The 23,480-nt window shown below is 54.1% G+C and overlaps 2 protein-coding genes across 8 annotated transcripts in view; one reads left to right on the top strand and one right to left on the bottom strand.

The window, feature by feature from the left end:
- The window catches only part of LOC133238212 (serine/arginine repetitive matrix protein 1-like), a 30,907-nt gene extending 26,092 nt beyond the window's left edge, over positions 1-4,815 (bottom strand). For all 6 annotated transcript variants that reach the window (XM_061401071.1, XM_061401070.1, XM_061401075.1 and 3 more), the window contains exon 1: positions 3,531-4,815. In XM_061401071.1, the coding sequence (XP_061257055.1) occupies positions 3,531-3,899 (369 nt within the window). In that variant the 5' untranslated portion in view covers positions 3,900-4,815. The remainder of the gene's footprint in view (positions 1-3,530) is intronic.
- METTL22 (methyltransferase 22, Kin17 lysine) lies at positions 3,677-22,479 on the top strand. 2 transcript variants are annotated; one of them, XM_061401066.1, is made up of 11 exons: positions 3,677-3,747; positions 7,785-7,950; positions 9,517-9,861; positions 13,153-13,193; positions 13,284-13,428; positions 17,392-17,463; positions 18,869-18,922; positions 19,800-19,880; positions 20,070-20,172; positions 21,025-21,193; positions 22,369-22,479. In XM_061401066.1, the coding sequence occupies exons 2-11, from the start codon at positions 7,797-7,799 to the stop codon at positions 22,444-22,446; spliced, it is 1,242 nt and encodes a 413-aa protein (XP_061257050.1). In that variant the 5' UTR covers positions 3,677-3,747; positions 7,785-7,796; the 3' UTR covers positions 22,447-22,479. The 2 variants fall into 2 exon arrangements, with proteins under 2 accessions (XP_061257050.1, XP_061257051.1); XM_061401067.1 differs by lacking the exon at positions 13,153-13,193 and having other exon boundaries at positions 9,517-9,773.
- Positions 22,480-23,480: the final 1,001 nt, after the last annotated feature.

Consider the following 23,480-nt stretch of genomic DNA (forward strand, 5'->3'; position numbering starts at 1 on the left):
ACTGTAATAGTCTAAAAGTACCGTGGCTATATATTGACTGCTCACAGCGTGCAAAGGACGGTGCTAACTGCTTTACAAGCATCATCCAGTTTTTCCCTTGCAGATATGGACAAATTCAGTGTGAGCTGCTGATGAAAACCAGCAGCTGCTCCTGCCAACAAGCACTTCAACCTGGTGGGGGAGTCACAAGTGCTCTGATGGGGAGACCTGAGAGGACTGGGCAGGCCCACAGACTCATCAACATGAACTGGCAGAGGAGGAATCAGGGAAGGCTGCCAGAAAGAGGTGACCCGCAAGCAGGGTTGCCACTCTGCCATAACTTAGTGTAGGGAGGGCCCTCAGGGCAGATCTGTTTTGGGCTTCATGAATGAGGAAGGGACAAAGTATCAGGGACCAAGGACTCCTCAGCTTCCTGCTTAAGGGTGCCAGAAACTGCTCTATGACACTTCCCCTTACATTCCACTGCCTTAATCCCATTGGTTTAACCCCATGACTTCACTCTACTGCAAGGGAGGCTGGGAAATAGTTTTTAATTTAGAGGACTTTCCTGGCGGTGCTAGTGGTTAAGAATCCATGTTTCCACTGCAGGGGGCACAGGTTCAATCCCTGGTTGGGGAACTAAGGTCCCCCATGCGGCCTGGTGTGGCCAAAAAAATAAAGGATGAGAAGAAAAAAATAACACACACACACACACACACACACACACAAACTGAGGGAGAGGCATGTGCCCAGCAAAATATTATACAACTATGGGGAAAAGATGAGAATGGATACTGTCCATGCCTTGGGGCGCAAAAGTTAACAGGATCCAGATAGAAGAGTTTGAACTTGACCCTGAGGATTGTTAGGAATCCTGCAATGACGGGAATTCCCTCAACATCACAGTGAGGGACCCAGACCCTCAGCGGCTCTCCAGCTCCCTAACACATCCCATTCCTCTTTCTTTCCCTCTTTCATTCAACAAATTGAACTTTCTGAGCAGTTCCAATGTTCCAGGAAGGCCTGGGTGGGAAGAGATGGTTATTTCAAATAGGATGGTCAGGGAAGATCTCGCTGAGAAGAGGATGCCTGATCACAAGCCCAAAGGAGGTGAGGGAATGGGGCAGGGCAGATGGGTGTCCTGGGGAGATGTACCTTCAGTGAGCAGAACAGTCAGTGCAAAGCACGTGAAGGGGAACACAACTGATCAGGGTGGCTGGAAGGGAGCAGAGTTGGGTGTGAGATGGGATCTCTGCCCAAGGTACGGGCCTCCAGGGGTTTCAACAGAGGACAGATGTGATCTGGCTTTTGTTTTTAAAAGATGACTCTGCCTGCGTTGGGGGCTTCCCAGTGACTCAGGCAGTAAAGAATCCACCTGCAATGCAGGAGAGCCAGGTTCAATCCCTCAGTCGGGAAGATCCCCTGAAGAAGGGAATGTCAACCCACTCCAGTTTTCTTGCCTGGAGAATCCTCATGGACAGAGGAGTCTGGTGGGCTACATAGTCCATGGGGTCACACAGAATGGAACACGACTGAGTGGCTAACACTTCCACTTTCTGCCTGCTCTATTCTCACAAGTTTTTTAACAAAACAATAACTCCAGAGGTGTCTATGCCACCTTCCTCAGTGACCTTCCCTCTTTCATTCAGCAAATTGAACTTTTTGAGCAGCTCCGATGTGCCAGGAGTGCCTGAGTGCCTTCCACCCAGACATTCCCTGAGAACAACCCAATCAAGACTAGAATGGGGTCTCAAGATGCACAGACAACTCTTCATGTACTGTTCCGGGGAGTTCAGGAAACAATCTGTTTCCTTTGAGAATATTTATGTTGTTTGGTCACCCTATTAACGCCACACCAGTTTTATCCATAAAACTTACGTTAATGCTCCATAAGTGAAGTAAAAGTGTTAGTCGCTCAGTTGTGTCTGACTCTTTGCAACCCCATGAATGGTAACCCGCCAGACTCCTCTCTCCATGGGATTTCCCAAGCAAGAATACTGGGGTGTGTTGCCATGCCCTGTTTCAGGAGATCTTCCCCATCCAGGGATGGAACTTGGGTCTCCTGCATTGCAGGCAGATTCTTTACCATCTGAGACATGGGGGAAGCTCAAGAATTACACATGTGTGCACTCTTTACATATGTGGTCTTATGTGCTTGGAAATTTACTGAATATGCAACAGCTGTATTGGATTTCATTTCCTACTAGATGCCAATTAACACGGAGGTTCTTCACTCACCTGATGTTGGAGACTTGATGAGTGGATGAATGAATGAAATGAGTACCAGCTATTGTATTAATGAGTACTAAGAGCAAGATGACACCACACTTATGGCAGAAAGCGAAGAAGAACTAAAGAGCCTCTTGATGAAAGTGAAAGAGGAGAGTGAAAAAGTTGGCTTAAAACTCAACATTCAGAAAACTAAGATCATGGCATCTGGTCCCATCACTTCATGGCAAATAGATGGGGAAACAGTGGAAACAGTGACAAGCAATTTTGGGGGGCTCCAAAATCACTGCAGATGGTGACTGCAGCCATGAAATTAAAAGACTCTTGCTCCTTGGAAGAAAAGTTATGACCAACCTAGACAGCATATTAAAAAGCAGAGACATTACTTTGCCAACAAAGGTCCGTCTAGTCAAGGCTATGGTTTTTCCAGTGGTCATGTATGGATGTGAGAGTTGGACTATAAAGAAAGCTGAGCCCCAAAGAATTGATGCTTTTGAACTGTGGTACTGGAGAAAACTCTTGAGAGTCCCTTGGACGGCAAGGAGATCTAACCAGTCCATCCTAAAGGAAATCACTCCTGAATATTCGTTGGAAGGACTGACGCTGAAGCTGAAGCTCCAATACTTTGGCCACCTGATGGGAAGAACTGACTCATTGGAAAAGACCCTGAGGCTGGCAAAGATCAAAGGCGGGAGGAGAAGGGCGGACGACAGAGGATGAGATGGTTGGATGGCATCACCGACTCCATAGACATGAGTTTGGGTGAACTCCGGGAGTTGGTGATGGACAGGGAGGCCTGGTGTGCTGCAGTCCATGGGGTCGCAAAGAGTCCTACACGACTGAGCGACTTAACTGAACTGAACAGCAAGTATAACATTAATTAACAAATACCTAGGCAATGGCACCCCACTCCAGTACTCTTGCCTGGAAAATCCCATGGATGGAGGAGCCTGGTGGGCTGCAGTCCATGGGGTCGCGAAGAGTCGGACACGACTGAGCGACTTCACTTTCACTTTTCACTTCCATGCATTGGCGAAGGAAATAACAACCCACTCCAGTGTTCCTGCCTGGAGAATCCCAGGGACGGGGAGCCTGGTGGGCTGCCGTCTGTGGGGTCGCACAGAGTCGGACACGACTGAAGTGACTTAGCAGCAGTAGTAGCACAGCAGGCTCTAGAGCCGTATTAGCCGGTTCGAAACCAAGCCTCGCCACTTAGCTGGGTGACCTCGAGCGAGTTATGTAACGGCTCCCGCACTCGCAGGAGTGCACCATCCCGCCAGACCAGCCACCATCCCGCCAAACCGGGGCAGGTGAGAGCAAACCTGCGCAGGTGAGAAACGAGCTTCTTCCGGGCTGCGCCTGACGACAACGCTGGCGCGCACGCGCGATTCGGCAGGTGGGCGTGGCCACGAAGCTACGCAAGGAAGACGGGTGCGCGGGGGGTTGGGGCTGCGCCTGCGTAGGCCGCCCCGCCATGGCGGCCGCCTGAGCGCCGTGGTGAGAGGCTCGGGTGTGACTTCGGGCTGCGGCCGGCGGCTGGTAAGCCCTTTGGAAGAGCGGCGGCACGGGGAAGGATGCATGGGATCTCTTGGCACCTGACCTTGAAGCGCGGGCTCCCCCACGGACTTGAAGCCTGGGTCCCCAGTCAGCCTCAGTTTCCCTAAGCGAGGAGGTAGAGGGGAGGAGTCCATGCCTGCCTGTAGGTTTCCGTTTGGGGTCCAGGCAGCCCCCTGGGTTTCGGATTAGGAAGGGACGACGATGCTGGAGCTGTGACTCCTGATTGAGAGGGCATGCGTAGCCCGCCGGCTGGAGTCCTCGGAGGCGGCATGGCAGAGGGAACGAAGAGCCCCAAGGACCGAGGACCCTGGAGCCCCCGACTCTGACCCCCGCCGTGGCCGGGGCCAAGTCTCAGGCCCCCAGCCCTGGGCCTCGGCTCCGGAATCGCGCCCAGTTCCCTGTCATTAATGACCCTGTGACACCTGGCAGAGAGAGAGCCTGGATGGCAAGCAGGTGGTTCAACCCCCCACATCCCGGCAAACTGCTTTTAACGGGCAGCCCTGGCAGGGTTAGGATGACAGCGTCGGCGTCTGGCCCCCATAGCCTAGCAGAACCAAGGACACGTGTCAGCAACTCCTGTGAGATGAATCTACAGTACGAAGGAGGGGGCGGAGGGCCCATCTGCATTTGGGTGTCCTTTTCTCCTCCCCAGTCAGGAGAGGGGACTGAAGCCTATCCAGCCTCAGAATTCCCAGACCGACCGTGAGTCAGCTGTTCCTAAGTAGAGAAACTGATTATTGCCTTTTCCCATCTTCCAGCACATCCTTTAATAATTACTCTTATCAATGCTATAATGATGAAAGTGAAAGTGTGAGTTACTCAGTCCTGTCTGACCCTGCAACCCCATGGACCATAGCCCCACCAGGTCCCTCTGTCCATAGATTTCTCCAGGCAAGAATACTGGAGTGGGTAGCCATTCTCTTCTCCAGGGGATCTTCCCGACCCAGGGATCAAACCCTCCTCTCCTCTCTCCCCTGCACTGGCAGGCGAGTTCTTTAACCAGCTGATGCACCGGGGAAGTTGAGCACTTACTATGTATTGAACTCTGAAAGTGATCGTTGTCTCATTTAATGCTCACGTAGACCCTGAGACGGGTCTAAGGTGCTCCTGTAATTCCCAGAGATCTGGTTCTAGGAAAAGCCGCTTAAAGGGAATCCCCTTTACCTAGTACTCCATTGTAGAGTGTGTTTCCTGGAAGGCTGGGGCAGGTTGGATTTCAAAATAGAAATTTCAAGCAGTCTAGATCATACCACTTGAACGCGCCCGATCTCATCTGATCTCAGAAGCTAAGCAGGATCGGGCCTGGTTAGTACTTGGACGGGAGAAATTTCAACTGCAGGTTAAGAATACAAGCTTATTTTTTTGTCTATTTTTAAAAGTATTGGTGTATAACTGCAGTGTTAAATCTTTCAGTCCTCAGGGAGCCAAATCTGCCTTTAAAACGATTGGTCATGGTTGGTCTACACTGTGTTTAGACTGGATCTTCTTCGTGGATCCATCCTAATTTTTCCAGTCCTCATTGTTTGAGGACTTTTGCCTGTGAGGCAACAACCCTCCCCACCCACCCACCCACCCCCAGCATTTCTCCTCCATCACTTTCATTGACACCATGAAATCTTCCATCCATTTATCAGATTCACAGCTTCAGCTCATAACCCACTTACTTTGTGCTGGTTTGTCGCATCAGATAGAAAAGCCAGCGTGGAGTGACTCTTTTATAGAAAACATTTGTGTTGGTACTTCTGCTTCCCCGTGGCAAGTGCATAAATGTAGGAACTCCAGTTATGTGGACTCAGATTATAGACTGTGGCTTATGACGATCCCATTTTCTGACTGAAGGAATGGAGGCTCAAGAGGTTTCATGACATTCGTGTTGCACACCGCTAGTGCACACATCTACCCAGATAGGAGGGTCGGGGGGGGGGGGTGGGCGGGGGTGAGGGATTGTGGCAGGTTTGTGTCAAAAACACCTGAAACCAACCCCATGACAAGAAAATTGTGGGGTTTATTAACAATTGCTGTGCACCAAGGACTCTGCTCAGTGCTTGACACACAGCCTCCACATCCTGCTGCCCCCCAGCCCTGCGAGCTGAGACTATAGCTGACGAAACCAGTCCAGAGAGGTGAAGTAATTTTCTCAGGGTCAGTGAGGAGGTTGGAGACCAGATTTAGCACCCACTCCACCTAGCATCACAGCCCTAGGCTCTGTCCACATGCTGCTGCTGTTTGATGGTTTTTGATGAGGTGGAACATTTGGATGGAGGAAGAGCCTTCCTGTTTTTCTTTTATTTTTTTGGCCATGCCTAATGGCATGTGGGATCTTAGTTCCCTGACCAGGGATCAAACTCACCCCCTGCATTAGAAGTGCAGAGTCTTAACCTCTGGACTGCCAGGGAAGTCCCAAGCCTTCCTGTTTTGTTTTGTTTTTCCCACATTTTAGAAAAGTTTATTTTTGTGTGTGTATGTTGGTTTCTGCCAAACATCAGCATGAATAAGCCACAGGTATACTTATGTCCCCTCCCTCTTGACTCTCCCTCCACCTCCCTCCCCATCCCACCCATCTAGGTTGATACCGAGCCCCGGTTTGAGTTCCCTGAGTCATACAGCAAATTCCCATCGGCTCTCTGTTTTACATATGGTGATGTCACCCTTTCCTTCCTCCCCTACGTGCCGCCCGCCCCACCATGTCCAGAAGTCTGTTCTCTATGTCTGTGTCTTCATTGCTGCCCTGAAAATAATTTCATCAGTACCATCTTTCTAGATTCCATATATATACGTTAGTATATAATATTTTTTTCTGACTTACTTCACTCTGTATAATAGGCTCTAGGTTCATCCACCTCATTAGAACCGACTCACGTGTTTATTTTTATGGCTGAGTAGTACTCCATTGGCTATATGTACCGCAGCTTCTTTATCCATTCGTCTGTCACTGGCCACCCAGGGTGCTTCCGTGTCCTGGCTACTGTAAATGGTGCTGCAGTGAACATTGGGTGCGGGTGTCCTTTTCAGTTTTGGTTTCCTCAGTGTGTGTGCCCAGGGGTGGGATTGCTGGGTCATCTGGTGGTTTTATTTCTAGTTTTTTAAGGAATCTCCAAACTGTCTTCCATAGTCCAAGCCTTCCTGTTTTTAACCACTTTGCCTCCAGCATGAGTTTCCAAATTTTAGTTATTGCTGGGTCACCTTCATAATTTTTCAAAACCTATATATCACCTGTACAATGATTCCTTTAGTTGGTTTTGCTTTAAATCCACTAACTTTTTTCAAAGTTTAAAAAGACGATTTTAAAACAAATGATATGTGGGCAGCTGGAGTCAATTTCTAGGAAGAAAAAAGATTATAGGAAAAAAACTACTAAATGTGATGTGTAAATTGTGATTAAATACTGCTTTAGGAAAAACTAGCTACCAAAGACAATTGTCTCATGGAGAAAACGGACTGTGAACTGGGTTTTAAATGATATAAAGGAATCCTTAGTTATCTTAGGTCTGCTAATGGTCTTTTAGTTAGATAGGAGCACATTTTTACAAGACAGACATGCTGAAGAATTATTTAGAGTTAAAATATCATGATGTCTGGAAGGTGCTCAGTTCAGGGGAGAAAAAAAACCCTAGATTGATTGATCACATATGACAGTGTGAATGATCATTGAATCTAAACAGTGGGTATATGGCTGTTTATTACACTGTGCCCTCAACTTGCTAGTATTTGAAATTCTTCATAACGAAAAGGTTGGAAAAAATAAAAAGGGTAGGAAAACTGTTTTCAGTATAAATGGAAATTTGGATCCTTTGCCATAAATAAAAGGTTACTATGAAAGTCAACAGAGTGCAAGACAGAGTAACAGTTCTGTTTATTATCTTGCCAGGGCTCTGAGACTTTGACCTGCAGGATTATGAGAGGACTAAAAAGAGAAGCCTTTCTTCCAGGGTGACTGGGAGCGCTCTGCCCCCTGGGTGGGTCGTTCACCCTGCTCCCCGCCGGGAGCTGCTGTCTGAGGACTTGCTCTCGCCCTTCAGGTGCTGCCATCCATGGTCACTGTGGAGCCCGGGCCATGGTCACTGGCGCCCGCGCTGGCCATGGACGAGATCACCTTCAGAAGCGACACTGTGCTGTCAGACGTCCACCTGTACACCCCGAACCAGAGGCGCCTCATGGTGCGGCTGAACGGCATGGGGCAGCCGGGTAAGGAGCCCACTGTGTTTTCTGCGTCCTCACAGAAAGGACGGGGAGGACTAGCTTGTCTGACTCGCCCTCGCACCACTTCTTCGGAGCCCCTATCTCACAGAGCAAGCCCCTCAGCTTTCCTGAGCACCTGCCTTGTGCCACGCCTGATGCAATGCTGGGAAAGTGGAAGGAATGGGCTGAACTCTGCCCTCAAGAGCCCACGGACCAGTCGGGGAGAGGTGGCCCTCTACCAGGCTGGCTTCACCTACCAGGGCTCCCTGGTTTTCTTCCCACACACCCTCCCCTACTCCTCTAGCCCAAGGGATCTTTTCTTTCTTTCTTTTTAATATTTAATTATTTGGCTGCGCCAGGTCTAAGTTGCAGCACACAGATTCTTTGCTCTTCTGTGCCATATATGGGATCTAGTTCCCTGACCAGGGATGGAACCGGGACCCTCTGCACTCAGAGTGCAGAATCTTAGCCTCTGGATCACCGAGGAAGTGCCCCAGGGGATCTTTTGAGAAATGCAGATCACACCACCGCCCAGATTCAGACCCTCCGGTGGCTTCCCGTGCTCTCAGAATGAAACCAGAGTCCTCACCTTGACCTTTGAGGCCTGGCCCTACCCCTGCTCGAGTGCCCACACCTCCCTCTCCCACCATCAGTGCCCAGCAGCCACTTCCAGGTCCTTTCTGTCCCTCACACCAGGCACACACCTTCCTCTCTCAGCACCTTTGCGCCTGCTCTTCACTCTACCCAGAACATGCTCCCTTCCCGGGACCTCCCTGGCCACCGTCCCCAGCTCCTGTCTCCCTGTGTTTGCTTATTGCTCTGTCACAATCAGTCACTCTCCCTTTCCCTCGTGTCCCTGTTTGGATTCCAGGATTCAGGAAACTGACTCAGGACAGATGAGCTACTTGCCCCGGGGGTCAGACAGCAGGGGCGGGGAGGACTGGCCCAGGACTGCCCACTCAAGTCCTGGCACCCCCTCCCTCCAGCCTGGCACAATACTCTTACCGAAACCTGTTCTGGTGACTCTCTGGGCCCCAGGTCGTGAGGGCCCCGGCATCCATGTCCCAGCCTGCAGACCTCAAGGCCAGACAGTACGGCAAGGAGGGCAGTGGCCCAGGGGTTGGGGAGACTGGATTTGGATCCTGCTTCAGCCATACCCACAGCTGTGTGACCTTGGTCAGCTCACGTAGCCTCTGAGCCTCAGTTTCCATGTCTGTAAACAGAGCTCCACTGTTGTGTTCACAGCAGTCTGTAAAGTGGAGCACCACTGTTGTGTCCGCTGCTGTGCGGAGTCAATGACAGCATGTGAACTGAGTGCCTACAGCGTAGATCAGAATGCGGCTGCTCTGAAGGCCACAGCTTCACAGCCGAGTCACATGGGCCTTTTCTGCTGCCGTCACGATGTCTCCACCTGGCGTGAACATAGTTCCCTCTGCTGTGCAGTAGGACCTTATTTGTCTCCTCCCCTCTCCCCCAGCCCAGCCTTTAAAACTCTTTCCAGGTGGAAATTGAGGAAAGGAAATACAAAAAGAGACAGTGAAGAAATATTCTACTTGTGTGTTTCGCTTTCAGTCTTCCTGTCCCAGTTCAAGCTTCTATGGGACCGAGACTCTCAGACTGACTCAGGGGCCGAGGGTGGCGATCACACAGAGGGGACCCCTCCTGCCGGCACCATCTGCAGCCGCGTGGGGGCCTCCCTCCAGGCGGGGGCCAGCACCACCACCCCAGAGGGGCTGGCGGCTCAGCTGGACGAGGATGGGGACTTGGACGTCGTGAGAAGACCCCGGGCTGCCTCCGCCTCCGAGCCACTGGGGCCTCCGAGAGACAAGGTACATCCCACGATTCTAACGCAGGAGGAAGACGACGTCCTGGGAGACGAAGCCCTAGAGAGCAGCCCCTACAACGTCATCAAAATAGGTAAATAAAGGGCCGCTCACCTGCCACCAGGGCAGCGCCACAGTGGGTCAGGCACACGGCCCTCTGAGTGTGGGCCGGGTCAGTGGGACCCGAGCGCGGACACTGAAGCCCGCTGGGGAGCATGCCAAAACCTGGTCTGATCCCCCTCTTACTTCAGGCTCCTCAGGGGCCCCCATTGCCCTCTGGACACAGTCCGTGTGCTCAGCTTAGCTCTGCCCACCTCCCCAGCCTCAGCTCCCACCACCGCCCACCCTCTCACCTTCCCTGCACTTCCTCACCTGCGCGCCTCTGCTCAAGCGAACCGCCATCCTGGAGGGCCTGCCCCTCCCCTGCTTCCCTGGCTGACACGTTCCCGGTTGTCGTAGTCCGAGTCCCAGCTCAGCAGTCAGTTGTTCCAGAAGCCTGCTGCCGCCTCTGCCACCTGCATCAGCATTCTGTGCCCACTCGGCTGCCTGGCTATGGGTCGGGGTTGTCAGTGAACGACTGGGCCAGCGGGGGCAGGCAGCAGGGAGCCCTGGCAGATTGCAGAGCCAGATCGGAGCAGAGGAAGATGAAGAGGGAAGTAGGTCCGTAGTCAACCTGGAGGAGCAGGTGGGCTGATCAGATAGCCCCAGGGGTGGGAAGAAGCTGGGGGCCAGTGCAGACACAGCGGCAGGATAGGCGGGGCGGAAGGGGGTCTCAGCTGGCCCTCAGGCAGGGCCCAGAGCATCCACACCTGCCCGGGGTCTGGGCAGAGGGCATTGGCGGAGCGGGGATTTTGATTTCTGGAAATGCCAGGAGTGGAAAGCGGCCGGGACAGGAAGTAAGCCAGTAGTTTGAGGCACCTGTTGTGTCTTGATGTCCACCTTCACCTCTTCGTGGGCTTCACAGCCCCTCCAGGGCATGGTTCGGATGAGGAAGTGACAGGCTCAAGGCCGTGCAGTTTGGGGCCAGTAAAGGAAGGTTCTGAACCCATGTGGACCGTCTCCACAGGCAGGGCTCCGGCCACCCCAGCCCTCCTCTTCTACGGGGAGGAGCTCTGATTTGAATCTGTTCATTGAGATCCAGAGTCCAGATGGTGCCTGAGGTCCCAGGTAAAGGCCTCCCTCGATACTGGCCCTGGTCGGGGGCCTGGGATCCACTGGACTTTCTCAAAAACCCTAATAGAACAGCCACTCTGATTGATGGCAGCCCGGTCAGCGGCCCAGCAGACAGTGAGTGAGTGCCTGCAGGTCCCTGGCCGGCTGGGTCTGGATCCCCCGGTGGGGACCCTTCTCTGTCTTCTGTGGAATATCTCTAGTCCCTGTGGCCTTCCCAGGGATGAGTATTCGCATTTCACACAGGAGGGAACTGAGGCTCAGGTTGAGGAACTTGCCCAGGTCACACAGCTAATCAGTGACAGAGCCTTGACTCACACCGGTTGTGTCCGACACCACCGCCTATGTTCCCTACCCACGTTATGTGATCAGAACATTGGAAAGTTCTGTTGTCAAAAATCTAATGTTACTCGTGGACCAGCTAGGAATTAACAGACACAAGGTTCCTAGTAAATTATGAGCATTCCCCCCATTTTATAGATAAAGAACTGGAACCCAAAGAGAATGCAGAAGAGGCAGGGCTGGAACTTGGGCTGTCGGATCTCGAGTCACTTGCCTTTTCCATTGTCCTATGACTCAGACAAGTACTTTAACCTCAGAGCTGTTTCCTCTTCTGTGAAATGGGTATAATCTCCCCTGGCTGTAAGGAACAGAGGGAGCTGGCCCACATAGAGCTCTTAGCACAGTGCCTGGCGCATAGTAGGTGCTCAATAAACATGCACTGCCATCAGCTTTCATTCCTGGGGACCAATCTGAGCGCGGAGGAGGGAGGCTGAGGAGGAGAGTCTGGGTTCCCACAAGTCTGGAGACTGTCCTGCTGGCCGGGAACCCCTCAGACACTGAGACTATTTGCCTCACCCCCTTTGCTAGCCCTGGGGTTTCTCATGGGGCTTCCTGGGTGGCTCAGTGGAAAGAATCTGCCTGCCAATGCAGGAGACTCGAGTTTGATCCCTGGGTCAGGAAGATCCCCTGGAGGAGGAAATGGCACCCTACTACAGTATTCTTGCCTGGAAAATCCCATGGACAGAGGAGCCTGGCAGGCAACAGTCCATGGGGTCACAAAGATTTGGACACAGCTGAGGGACTGAGCACACATGAAAGTTCCTCGGGCTGGGCTTTTATGCTCTTACGAGGCCACTGGCATTGTTAAGTATAAACTGGCTTTCCCGTGAAGCAGGAGCTCCCCACCCTTGACCCTGGTTAGGGAGGCCTTTGAGCCCACAAATGAGGTGATGTTATTTCTGCATCTTGTGAAGGAGCAAACCATGGCTCTGGTGCTGAGAAGGTCGGTGATTCGTGCCACCAGCCAGATCCGTGACCAAGCCTGGGTCACCCTCAGGTCTGTGAGCTCAGTCCACGTTCTCGCTCAAGGGAAGCCAAGCACCCCTTAAATGCAGCCGGAGGCAAAACTTAAGTCCACGGGACCTCTGGGAGAAAAGACCAGGCTCAGACTACCGAGATCCCCGTGAGAGGGTGCCCCTGGCTTGGCCAAGCAGACTGGAAGGAGGCAAAGAAAGATGGGATGAGCCCCCTCTGTGGGGGGACCCGAGTCACGGCAGGGACAGTGGGCCAGGGACCATACAGGGGCCACAGAGACTGGGGAGGAGGTGGAGTGGGGTCTTTGGACTGAAGGTCCAAGGCAGCTGGAGAAGAGAGCCCCCCAGGAAGGCCCCTTCTCACACACACACCCCTTCAGCCTCGCTGTTTCTTCTCCCACCCTTGCTTCCTGCTCCTGGTTTGATGTGAGTCAAGCTGCCCTGCTGTGCATGTGTCCTGGTATTTGATTTGCTGGCCGTCACCATCTCGCTTCAAGACTCAAGAGCCGGTTTTCCTCTAACAGGAAAAATGTTTGCCTTCACTCTTTCTTCTTGATCTCATAGTTCTGTGCCCCATCCCGACCCTGGTAACCAGCACTAGATTGTGTTCTGCATTTGAGTATACTTCAAGTGGAGTGTGGGATGTGTGTTTGTGGTTAAGTTGGGCCGAGTCCTCTTGTGACTGGTATGTGCAGGCTTCAGTGATCTGAAGGAGAGGAATGCTCATCCCGCCCTGGAGGCTAGCGGATGGCCGCGTGGCCTGTGTTTCTGCTGCTGTTTAGAACGCCCGCCTTCAGCCCCGTCCCACCGTGTCGGCCACCTCCCCCACACCCCATCTGTGTTCTGTCCATCCCTGTTTTCACGGTGGCCCTTTCTCTCTTGGTTTCCGCCCCCTCCAGAGCACACCATGGCCACCCCCCTGGAGGATGTTGGCAAGCAGGTGGGTAGGTCCCGTCCACTCCCCGTGGCCCTGCAGGGTCTCTTGATTGCCTCCAGTCACCCACCGTTCCTGCCCCCCTCTCCCCTCCAGGTGTGGCGGGGTGCCCTGCTCCTGGCAGACTACATCCTGTTCCAGCGAGACCTCTTCCAGGGTCGCACGGTGCTGGAGCTTGGGGCGGGCACTGGGCTGGCCAGCATCATCGCAGCCACTGTGGCACAGACCGTGTATTGTACAGGTAATGCCCCGCCATCCCAGGCTGGGGGAGCGTTCTCCTCACAAAGGGTGTGCTGACTGGGTACAAAAGGGAGGGAGGGAGACTGGGAATCCGACCTTGGCAGTTCTTGATTCTGCCCTCCTCCTGGGCTGGTTTTCTCCACCCTCCACTGTTTTCCCAGCAATCCCACGGTGCAGGACCAGCAGCTTGGCTAGTACCTGTGCTCACACCCCCTCAAGAGAGTAAACACCTCAGGAAATCAGGAAGAATGTGCCTCTAATAAGGCTTAAAGATGGGCTTCCCAGGTGGCACTAGTGGTAAAGAACCCGCCTGCCAACACGGGAGACATGAGAGACACAGGTTCAGTCCCTGGGGCTGGAAGAGCCCCTGGAGGAGAGACCGGCAACCCACTCCAGTATTCTTTCCTAGAGAGTCCCCATGGACAGAGGAGCCTGGTGGGCTGCAGTTGCAGAGTTGGACATGAATGAAGTGACTTAGTATAAGGCTTCAATTCAGTTCAGTTCAGTCGCTCAGTCCTGTCCGACTCTTTGCGACCCCATGAACCGCAGCGCGCCAGGCCTCCCTGTCCATCACCAACTCCCAGAGCTTACCCAAACTCATGTCCATTGAGTCGGTGATGCATCCATCTCATCCTCTGTTGTCCCCTTCTCCTGCCCTCAATCTTTCCCAGCATCAGGGTTTTTTCAAATTAGTCAGCTCTTCACGTCAGGTGGCCAAAGTATTGGAGTTTCAGCTTCAACATCAGCCTTCCAATGAACACTCAGAACTGATCTCCTTTAGGATGGACTGGTTGGATCTCCTTGCAGTCCAAGGGACTCTCAAGAGTCTTCCTGCAACACCACATGCTTAAAGACAGTTTAGTATTTTTTTCCTGATGATGGAAGTCTTGCCTACTCTCTATGGAAAATTTGTAGAATAGCAAATAAATTTCCTCATAATGTCACAATCCCCAGATAGTGTCAACAGTGTGCAGGTCACTGCGTGCCAGACATGGGAAACCTGGGGTGAATGAAGAAGATCAAGTCGCTGTACGCGGGAAGCTTCGGAGTCTATTTTTTAACTGTGTCAATTATTTTTTACAATCTTTTCCTTTGTGTGTACATGTTCCCAAATAATTTAGATCAAACTATATATATTCAGTGCTTTATCCTGTCAAAAATGTCAGAAAATAGAAAGCACATTTTCCGTTGTCATTAAAGGGAAAAAGGGAAATTGAAATCACTCAGTCGTGTCCGACTCTTTGCGACCCCATGGACTGTAGCCTACAGGGCTCCTCCGTCCATGGGATTTTCTGGGCAAAGGTACTAGAGTGGGGTGCCATTTCCTTCTCTAGAGGATCTTCCTGACCTAGGGATTGAACCCAAGTCTACCTGCATTGCAGGCAGACGTTTTACCCTCTGAGCCACTAGGGAAGCTCCTGAGTTACTTATAAATAACTTTTAATGACTGATTCATATCAATGTATGGCCAAAACCACTACAATACTGTAAAGAAATTAGCCTCCAATTTAAATAAATTAATTAATTTTTAAAAATTAACTTTTAATGATCAAACAGTATTTCATCTCTTTTCTCTCTTTTTTTTTTAAACCACTCTCCTATTGCTAGATGTTTGGCTGTTTTCATTTGGTATGGTGTTTTGGGGGGTTTTTTTGTTTTTTTGCTTTTCTTTTGCACTGCAACCAATACCTTTTTGCATCTTCGGTTGATAATCCTTAAACCAGATTCTTAGAAGTGAGTGGGACCTTTCTTAAGCTTTTGATGTAAGTGTGTTAGTCACTCAGTCGTGTCTGACTCTGCCACCCCATGGACTATAGCCTACCAGGCTTCTCTGTCCATGGGATTCTCCAGACAAGAATATTGGAGTGGGTTGCCGTGCCCTCTTCCGGGGGATCTTCCCAACCTAGGGATCAAACCTGGGTCTCCTGCATTGCAAGCAGATTCTTTACCGTCTGAGCCACCAGGGAAGCCTGTACTTACTGTACTTAATGATTGCTTTTTAAAAGTTCTATTTTGAAATAATACTAGATTCATACAAAAGTTGCTAGAACACGACAGGAAGTGCCAGGCATCCTCCGCTCAACTCCCACCATGATAACATCAGGGATCACACCCACAAACTGACCCAGGGCAGTACTACCAGCTACGCTCCGGATTGGCCAGCGTGCTTTCTCAGGGACAGTCTACCAGTTTATAAGAAAGTAGGATCTCAGCAGGCGATTATTATTAATGTTATTATTTTTTAACTCTTTAATAGCCACTAGGCAGAAAGTGGTGTCTGCTGACACGCTTTGTGTTTCATCAAATTCTTAGTTTATGTTCCCGTGGCGTCCGTCTTTTGCGTCTGAGCTGAGGAAGGGGAAGCCTGGGTGGCAGTTGTCCTGCTCAGATACCCTGCATCAGCTACTGGTCAGGAGTCTGCAGCAAGGCCACTCTGTGGCTCCTTGACAATTGGGTGTAAATGGCCAGTGAACTTCAGAGTCAAGCCACCAAGCAGTGCCCGAGGGCTATATTCACGCCTGGAGCCTGACACCAGCATCTCATCTCTTAGTAGTTATCATCCCCTTGAGAGGGTGTGCATGCAGGCAGCATATTGCAGTTAGTAAGGCCTTTTCTTGAGCGCCGGCACCTGCAAGCTCACCGCGACACCAGGCAGCCTGTCACCATCCCCTCTTTCCAAATGGGAGGGGCTGAGGCCAGGTGGCTGGCCCTGGTCACCCGGGGAGCCGCCTTGGGGCCGACTGAGGGGTGGAGGGCAGAGGCAGCTCCAGGGCTCTGGGTCTCCCTCCCCCACTCAGCCAGCACTGCCCCTCTCGAATCTGCTTGGCACGTTAGAATCCCACAGCAGATGTTCTGACAAAAGTGCCATAAAGGCTTAAAAACTGCTGACCCAGTCCTGTGCTGCCAGGCACATGCCTCAGTGTTCTCTGCTCCCAGAGCCCCAGGAGCAGGGACAGGGCATCCTATGACCCCACCCCCACCACCCCGGGGCTCTGCATGGTCCCTGGGTTGAGACAGTGGTCCAGGCCCAGGCAGGTCTGGGGCGGGGACAGCGGGGGGTGCTCTGTGGTTGCAGGAAGCCCAGGAAAAAGAGTCACAAGGCTTTGGGTGCCCTCCACATGCTCAGTCTCCTGATTGAAAGTTAATTTTGGCAAAGCACTGCCCTGGCCCCCATCCAGGGCTCACTGAGCTACAACTCAGTTCTGCTCATGTGGCAGGAAGCCTTGCCTGGTCAGAGCAGCAGGCGGGTGGGGAGACGCGATGGTGGCAACAGTGAGTTGGGCCCCGCGGTGTGGCCGTCAGCCCGCTGATTGTGCTGTGTCCCCGCCAGTCACATCCAGACGCCCTCCTGGCTCATCCATCTTCTGGGGCATCAAAGAGCAAGCCTCGATTTGGAGTCAGAGACGCTTGGGTTCAGACTTTCCTGATGGTCTAAGGATCCACTAAGGATCCTGCCAGTGCAGGGGACACGGGTTCGATCCCTGGTCCGGGAGGATCCCACGTGCCGCAGAGCAGCTAAGCCCCAGGCACCACAGCTACTGAGCCTGTGCTCTAGAGATACTTGGGTTCAACTCCCAGGTCTGGTTCCACCCAACCACATGACTCTGCCCCGGCCACTTTGTCTGTGATGGGACTGTGATGCCAGCTCAGAGTCATTAGAAAGGTCAAGGGTGGACTCGGGTGTGCATGTTTCATGAGCTCTGAAGATGCTGGGAGCTCTCATTCCTCCTTTCTGGAATGCAGAGTCTGCCCCACGAGGACAATCTTCTCTAAGGAAGAGATCATGAGAAGGAGCCTTAAGGTAAACATACTTCATTTTGGCATAAAACACATGGGAGGAACATTGGTTTTCGTTTTGCATGTCTCTGCCGCCGGGCGGTGGACAGGAGCTCTCTGCAGGCCAGAGCACGGAGGTGAAGGGCTGTCGCGGCCGGCGCTTCATGGCTGCCCTCTGTCTCCCCAGATGTCGGTGCAGACCTCTTGGCCATGTGCCAGCGAAACATCGCCCTCAACAGCCACCTGCTCGCTTCTGGAGGTGAGGCCTGGTGGGTCCCCGCCCGGGAGAGGGGCTCCCCTGTCTGGCAGGTGGGACAGACATCCAGAACCGGGGCACCGGGAGGCGGGGTTCTGCCCGCACCCGTGGACGCCCCAGACAGTGGAGGGAGCGGACGTCCTGGCCTTGTGTCCCTGCAGGTGTGCGATGGCTCTGTCCTTCCTCCTCTCTGCCCACGCCTCCGCTGTGGCCCACCTCCGCCCTCTCTTCCCTTCAGGCCACGGGGCCCCTGCCAGGTCTCCCCAGCTCCTTGTCTGACCACTTCCCTCCCCGCTGAGCATCTTCCAGGGGCAAAGTCTGAGCTCCTCTGGCTCCAGACCCCCTGCTCTGGGCCAGCCAGCTCCTGCCCCCTCTCCTGACAGCACACCGTCCAGCCCTGCGCCCAGTGAGCCACAGACTCATATGCCTTTCCTTCTGCCCTGGGTGCCCCCAGCCCCATCGGCCTGACCACCCGAAAGAGTAAGCTGCTGATGAGGCACACCCCTCCCTCACACAGCCGGGGGGATTTACCAGACTCGGACAGGGTCAGCCGGTCCCACAGGCTTCAGACCCTTCAGAGATTGCCCATTGCTCTTGGAGCAGAGACCCAGCTCCTTTGCTCTTCTGGATCCTGTGGGGTCTGGTTGCTGCCCATTGGCAGTCCCTACCCTACCTCCACTCCAGACATCCTGGCCTGGCTGGAGACTTGGTGCCCTCGGGGCCTTTGGCTCTTTCCTCCTGTCTGTTTCCCTTCCCTCTGCCTCCTGTCAGTTCCTAATCAGGCTCAGGCCTCCAACAAGGTCACAGTCCCCTCACAGACGCCCCTTTTCACCCTGAGCCGTTGTGTTTGGACATCTGTCCGTGTGACTAGTTGATAGGCATCTGCCATCCCACTAGAGCTCCCACCCCTGAGGGCAGGGCCCCATCTATGGTGGACCCTCTGGTCATGTTTGCTGAGCACCCAGGGCAGAGCAGGCCTGGAAGGGAGGAGCATGCATAAAACACCTCCTTCTGGAAGCCCTCCCTGACACCCCGTCCACACGAGAGCCCCTCTCCTCCCTTGTACCTGGCACGTCCTTTTCATATCAGCGTCTGCTACCTGCCAGTCTCCTGGGACATGGACGTGCCTCGTGAGACTGCTCCCTGGGCCAGCACCAGGCCTGACGCTTAACATGAAAAGCGCCGGTTGGGGGACTTCCCTGATGGTCCAGTGGTTACTGCTCCACGCTTCTGCTGCTGGGGCCCCGAGTTCAGTCCTCGGTCAGGAAACCAAAATCCCGCAAGCCACACAGCATGACCAAAAAAAAAAAAAAATAGTGGGACGGGTGTATCGTGAGGTGAAGTGTGAGGTTCATCTTCCCTAACTTTGCGCAGAGTTTGGGGGATTCCACTCACGTTTGTTTTGCAGGCGGTGTGATTAAGGTCAAGGAACTGGACTGGCTGAGAGACGACCTCTGCACAGGTGCATGGCCTCCTCGCTCAGGCCCCCGTTCATTCGTGGCTCCTCGCGCCACATTGAGGCCACCCACCCTGTGGCCTTGACTGGCCAGCAGGGTCCTTTGTCCACTGGCTGATGAGTGACAGCTGCCCGCCTGGCTGCCACGTGCCAGGCGCCCCACACTCGTTCTGTCGTTCGGACTCACAGCATCACCGTCCGTCTGTCCTGTAGTCTCTGGGTAACGGGGGAAGACGGGTGCTCAGAGAGGTGCAGTGCCTGCCCAGGGTCACAGGCACCAGCCGGGCAGGGTGCAAACCCAAGTCTGTGGGGCTCCAGGGTTGAGACCATTTGCCTGCAGGAGTTGGCCCCTGGGGGTTCAGGGTCCGTTGGGCGGGGGAGATTGCTAAATTTTGCTTTTTAAGTTTCTTGTACAGACTAATTCACACTCACACCCTTGCTCTTTTTCTTTGTACAAGAACTTTTCCTGCCAGACGCAGGGTGAGGAAAACCATTGTTGTTGAGTGCTCCAGTGCACTTGAGGCCCTTCGGTCTCCCTGACAGTCCTTATCAGGCCCATCCTAGCATGAACACCACAGCCCAGAGAGGTGAAACTCTTTTCTCGGGGTCACACAGCAAGTCCGCAGGGCCAGGAATGCCATGGACGGAGGGGCAGCCCCTGTTCTGTTCAGGCTGCCGGCCGAGGCAGCAGGTCAGGCCCCTCGTGGCTGAGGCAGGCCCGGCAGAACCTCCTGATGGGATTCAGGGCTGCTCGGCAGTGCCCACTGCTCCCAGCCTCACCCACCCCGGTTTCTTCTCCTAAAGCTTACTGCAGTCCATCTCTGTGAGAACTGGTGGCCCACAGAGCAAGGGCTGAGCCCATGGTATTCTTCCGCTTTCACAGACCCCGAGGTCCCCTTCAGCTGGTCCGAGGAGGACATCTCCCACCTGTACGGCCACACCACCATCCTGCTGGCGGCCGAAGGTGAGGGCGCCTCCGCCTCATCGCATGTGGTCCTCGGGGGGTGGGCCTCAGGGGTGGCCTCCCACCACGGCTCCTGCCGCTTCCCTTCTGAGCTGTGACTGTTCACATCCATACAGATTCTATCCCAGGGTCCTTGGGATCCGCTAAGGTATCCTTCTCCCTGACGTTTGCCTGTTTTCTTCCCCTCAGTGTTTTATGATGACGACCTAACTGATGCTGTGTTTAAAACCCTCTCCCGACTGGCCCACAAGCTCAAGAATGCCTGCACTGCCATCCTCTCGGTGGAGAAGAGGTGAGCTCCGCGCGGGCCAGGCCACCCTCGCCTCCCAGATGAATCCATCCGTGTCATCCTCGTCCCTTCCTCATCCACCGCTTGCTGTCCCTGACACAGAGCCTCGTGTGACCCCCACTCACCAGTGTGTGTGTGTGGGCGCCGCCCCTGCCGCACAGCCATAGGGAGGAGGCTGAGACCTCAGGGCTGGAGCTCTGGGGACCTGTCCAGGCCCCGCCGGGCAGTGGGCGTCCCGGAGCCTGAATGCGTGGCCGCTGTGCTGGCCGAGGCACTGCCCATCTATGCCCCAGGCCCCCGTCGGTGCTGGCTGCACTCTCAGCCCCTCCAGGGCATTTCCCCCTGGATGTTCTGACACACTAGGGCTCCCGTTGCGGGAGTGACCCTCATGGTGGATGCAGCACGGGGCCCGCTACACACATTTTCCTCTAACGCATAAGCTAGCCCACAGCTCTCCTGAAGGCAGTTTAGAATCAATAGCAAAAAACAAAACCGAGCAGACCGACTGACCCAGCAGTTCAGCTTCTAGAACTGGCCCTGTGTCAGTGATCGCGGCCAGTGCAGAGGCATCCAGTCGGGCATGGCTGCTCCAGCAGCTCTTACACCCATGAGGCCCAGTATGCCCATGTGCTTGGTCCCCGTGACCTGTGGCACTTCATGGACCTGATCACTTGGTTTGAACCTGGACACCTGCCCCTCCCCTCTGAGCCCCGCCCCGCGGGGGTAAGTGGAGGTGGTCACTGAGCCTCCTCCCTGGCTTCCTGCTCAGCATGCGGAGGCGCTCGCTTAAAATCCGGCGGGACAGAAGGGACCGAAAGCTCCGGGGGTGACGGCGCGCTCTCCGGTTGTGCACAGGCTGAACTTCACGCTGAGGCACCTGGACGTCACGTGCGAGGCCTACGACCACTTCCGCGGATGGCTGCGGCGGCTGGAGGGGCTGGCGGGCGGGCGCCTGCGCTTCGCGGTGGAGCCGGTGGACGCCTCATTCCCGCAGCTCCTGGTGTACGAGCGTATCCAGCAGCTGGTAGGTGTGCGCGCCTGCGCCGGGTCTGGGCGAGGCCGCGGGCCACGGGCACAGGAGGCGATGAGCTAGCTTTCCGGGTCGGGCCCGGCCCGAGCTCTCCCGACTGATTGCTGCACTGGGCCCTCTGGGTCTGGCGAGGGCCCGCTGGATGAATGGTCATCCAGCTTTAGGGCACGTCCTTTCCCCGCAGGCCCTGCAGACTCCAGGAGAAGCTGGCAGGCGGGGCAGGGGGCCCTTGGGTGGGCTGAAGACCAGAGCTGACGGCCACGTTTTCAGTGTGAAAGTGTGTGGCCTCGCGGGCTAGGGGGGCGGGTCTGATGCCCCAGGGCCCTTCTGTGGCAGGCAGGGTCCTCGTGTGGGCCTCTGAGCGGTCACCCTGATGACAGGCGCCAGGTGCTGGCTGGCTCCCAGCCCAGGCAAGGTGAGTTCCCGCGGGAAATGGCAGCTGTGTGTGTGCCATCCCTCAGTCATGTCCGACTCTGTATGACCCCAAGGACTGTAACCCACCAGGCTTCTCTGTCCTTGGGATTCTCCAGGCGAGAACACTGGAGTGGGTAGCCTTTCCCTTCTCCAGCAGATATTCCTGACCCAGCGATCAAACCCAGGTCTCCCGCATTGCAGGCAGATTCTTTACCAGGGAAGCCAGGGTTAACCCTACAGACATGTTGCTTCCTATGACGGTTTTAAAACAAGCACTGGGGGGAAATTTGAAAAGTTTAAAATCCCCTTAAAAATCCCTTAAAATGACCAGGAGCTGAATTCATAGAAGTCCCAAGGGCTTTCGTTCCCGTGGCCCCTTGTCTGCAGCCACCCTTTCTCTGAGCCTGTGAAGACCAGGCCTGGCTCCAGGAGGAGGGATCCTGCCCCCTCGGTCTGTCCCACCAGCAACCACAGCATTGGGCGCACTGCTCCCAGAAGCAGGAGCTGTGTGACCTGTTGCCATCCTGGCCCCTTAGACCATGGGCAGCCTCAGCCTCTCAGATCCGTGCCAGGACTCAGCATGCAGCTCCTCCACGGAAGAGCCCAGAGCCGTCCGAGGGGGCGCCTGCTCCAGTAGCTTCCATGCTGCCCAGTGTTCACATCTTGTTGGGGCTTCTCTTTTGCCAATTTACACCCCTTTGTGAAACTAAAGTCTCGTTTCCTCACCTGGGAATCCGTCCCTCCATTTGCTGCAGGAACTCTGGAAGATCTTTGTGGAACCAGTAACAGACCCCATCATGTCTGTAGACAAAGCTTCTCAACCATTCTCGTGACATTTCTAATAAAATTGAAAGCTCACAAAGTCATGTGCTTGAGAATTTTATCATTGATTTTTTATCATTTAAAAAATATGGTAAATGGATCTTCTATGACCCAATACAGTTTTAACTCTTCATAACCAAAATCAGGGGTGTTTGGAGCAGACGTAAAAGCCGCCGCCTGGCTGCCCAGGGTCCGGGCCCCCACAGCCATCTGCCTCGTGGGCGTCTCCCTTCCTCAGCCTGGGCTGGTCCCCCCTCCCCTCTTCTCTCTGCGTCACCTGCATGGGTGTCTGTCTGTGTGGTCTTTAACCCGCTTCCCTGGGCCTCTGCTGCATCTCTCCCCCTCACCTTGTCATCCCTGCTCCTCCCACCCCCTCTCTCCCTCCTTCACTCTCCTGCTTTCCAGTTTGAGTCCCACCTTCCCTCCCCGCAGTCCTCTCCCCCGACCCCGTCGATGTTCCTGCACACTGTCCACCCCCCCGCCCCGGGTGAGCACGGCCCCGCCCCGATGCCCCTCCAGCTCCAGCCCAGCCACCCCTGCCCATGTCACTGCCCCCCAAGCACAGGTCCCATTTCTGTCCTGACACGGTGGTCCAGGCTTCTCAGGTCTCGATTCATTTCATTTTCCCAACCACTCTACTCTAGTTAGTCAGCAGCCTGGTTAGACCAACCCATTTAATGGTTAAGAAGACTAAGGCTGTTGAAAGGGAAAAGTCTCCGTGAAGTCAGAGACCTGTTTGTCACACACGAATACATTCCTGCCGTCTGACCCTGGCCCAAAGCAGGGGCTCAGTACGTTTTATGGAATTAATTGTTCAGAGGAATTGTTGCTTAGGATGGTGTTTTTCAGTTGTGGGTGCTCTTGCTTCCAGGGGCATTTGGCTAAGTTTGGAAACATTTTGGGTTGTCACACCTCGGGGAGATGGCTGCCCCCAGCCAAGGAGGCTGCTAAACATCCCATACCACAGGACAGCCCCCACAGCAAAGAACAGTCTAGCCCAAAAAATGGTAGTGGTGCCGAGGCAGAGAAACTGTGACCTGGAAGA

Source organism: Bos javanicus, chromosome 25 (genome assembly GCF_032452875.1).
Source record: "Bos javanicus breed banteng chromosome 25, ARS-OSU_banteng_1.0, whole genome shotgun sequence".
Taxonomy (NCBI): Eukaryota; Metazoa; Chordata; class Mammalia; order Artiodactyla; family Bovidae; genus Bos; species Bos javanicus.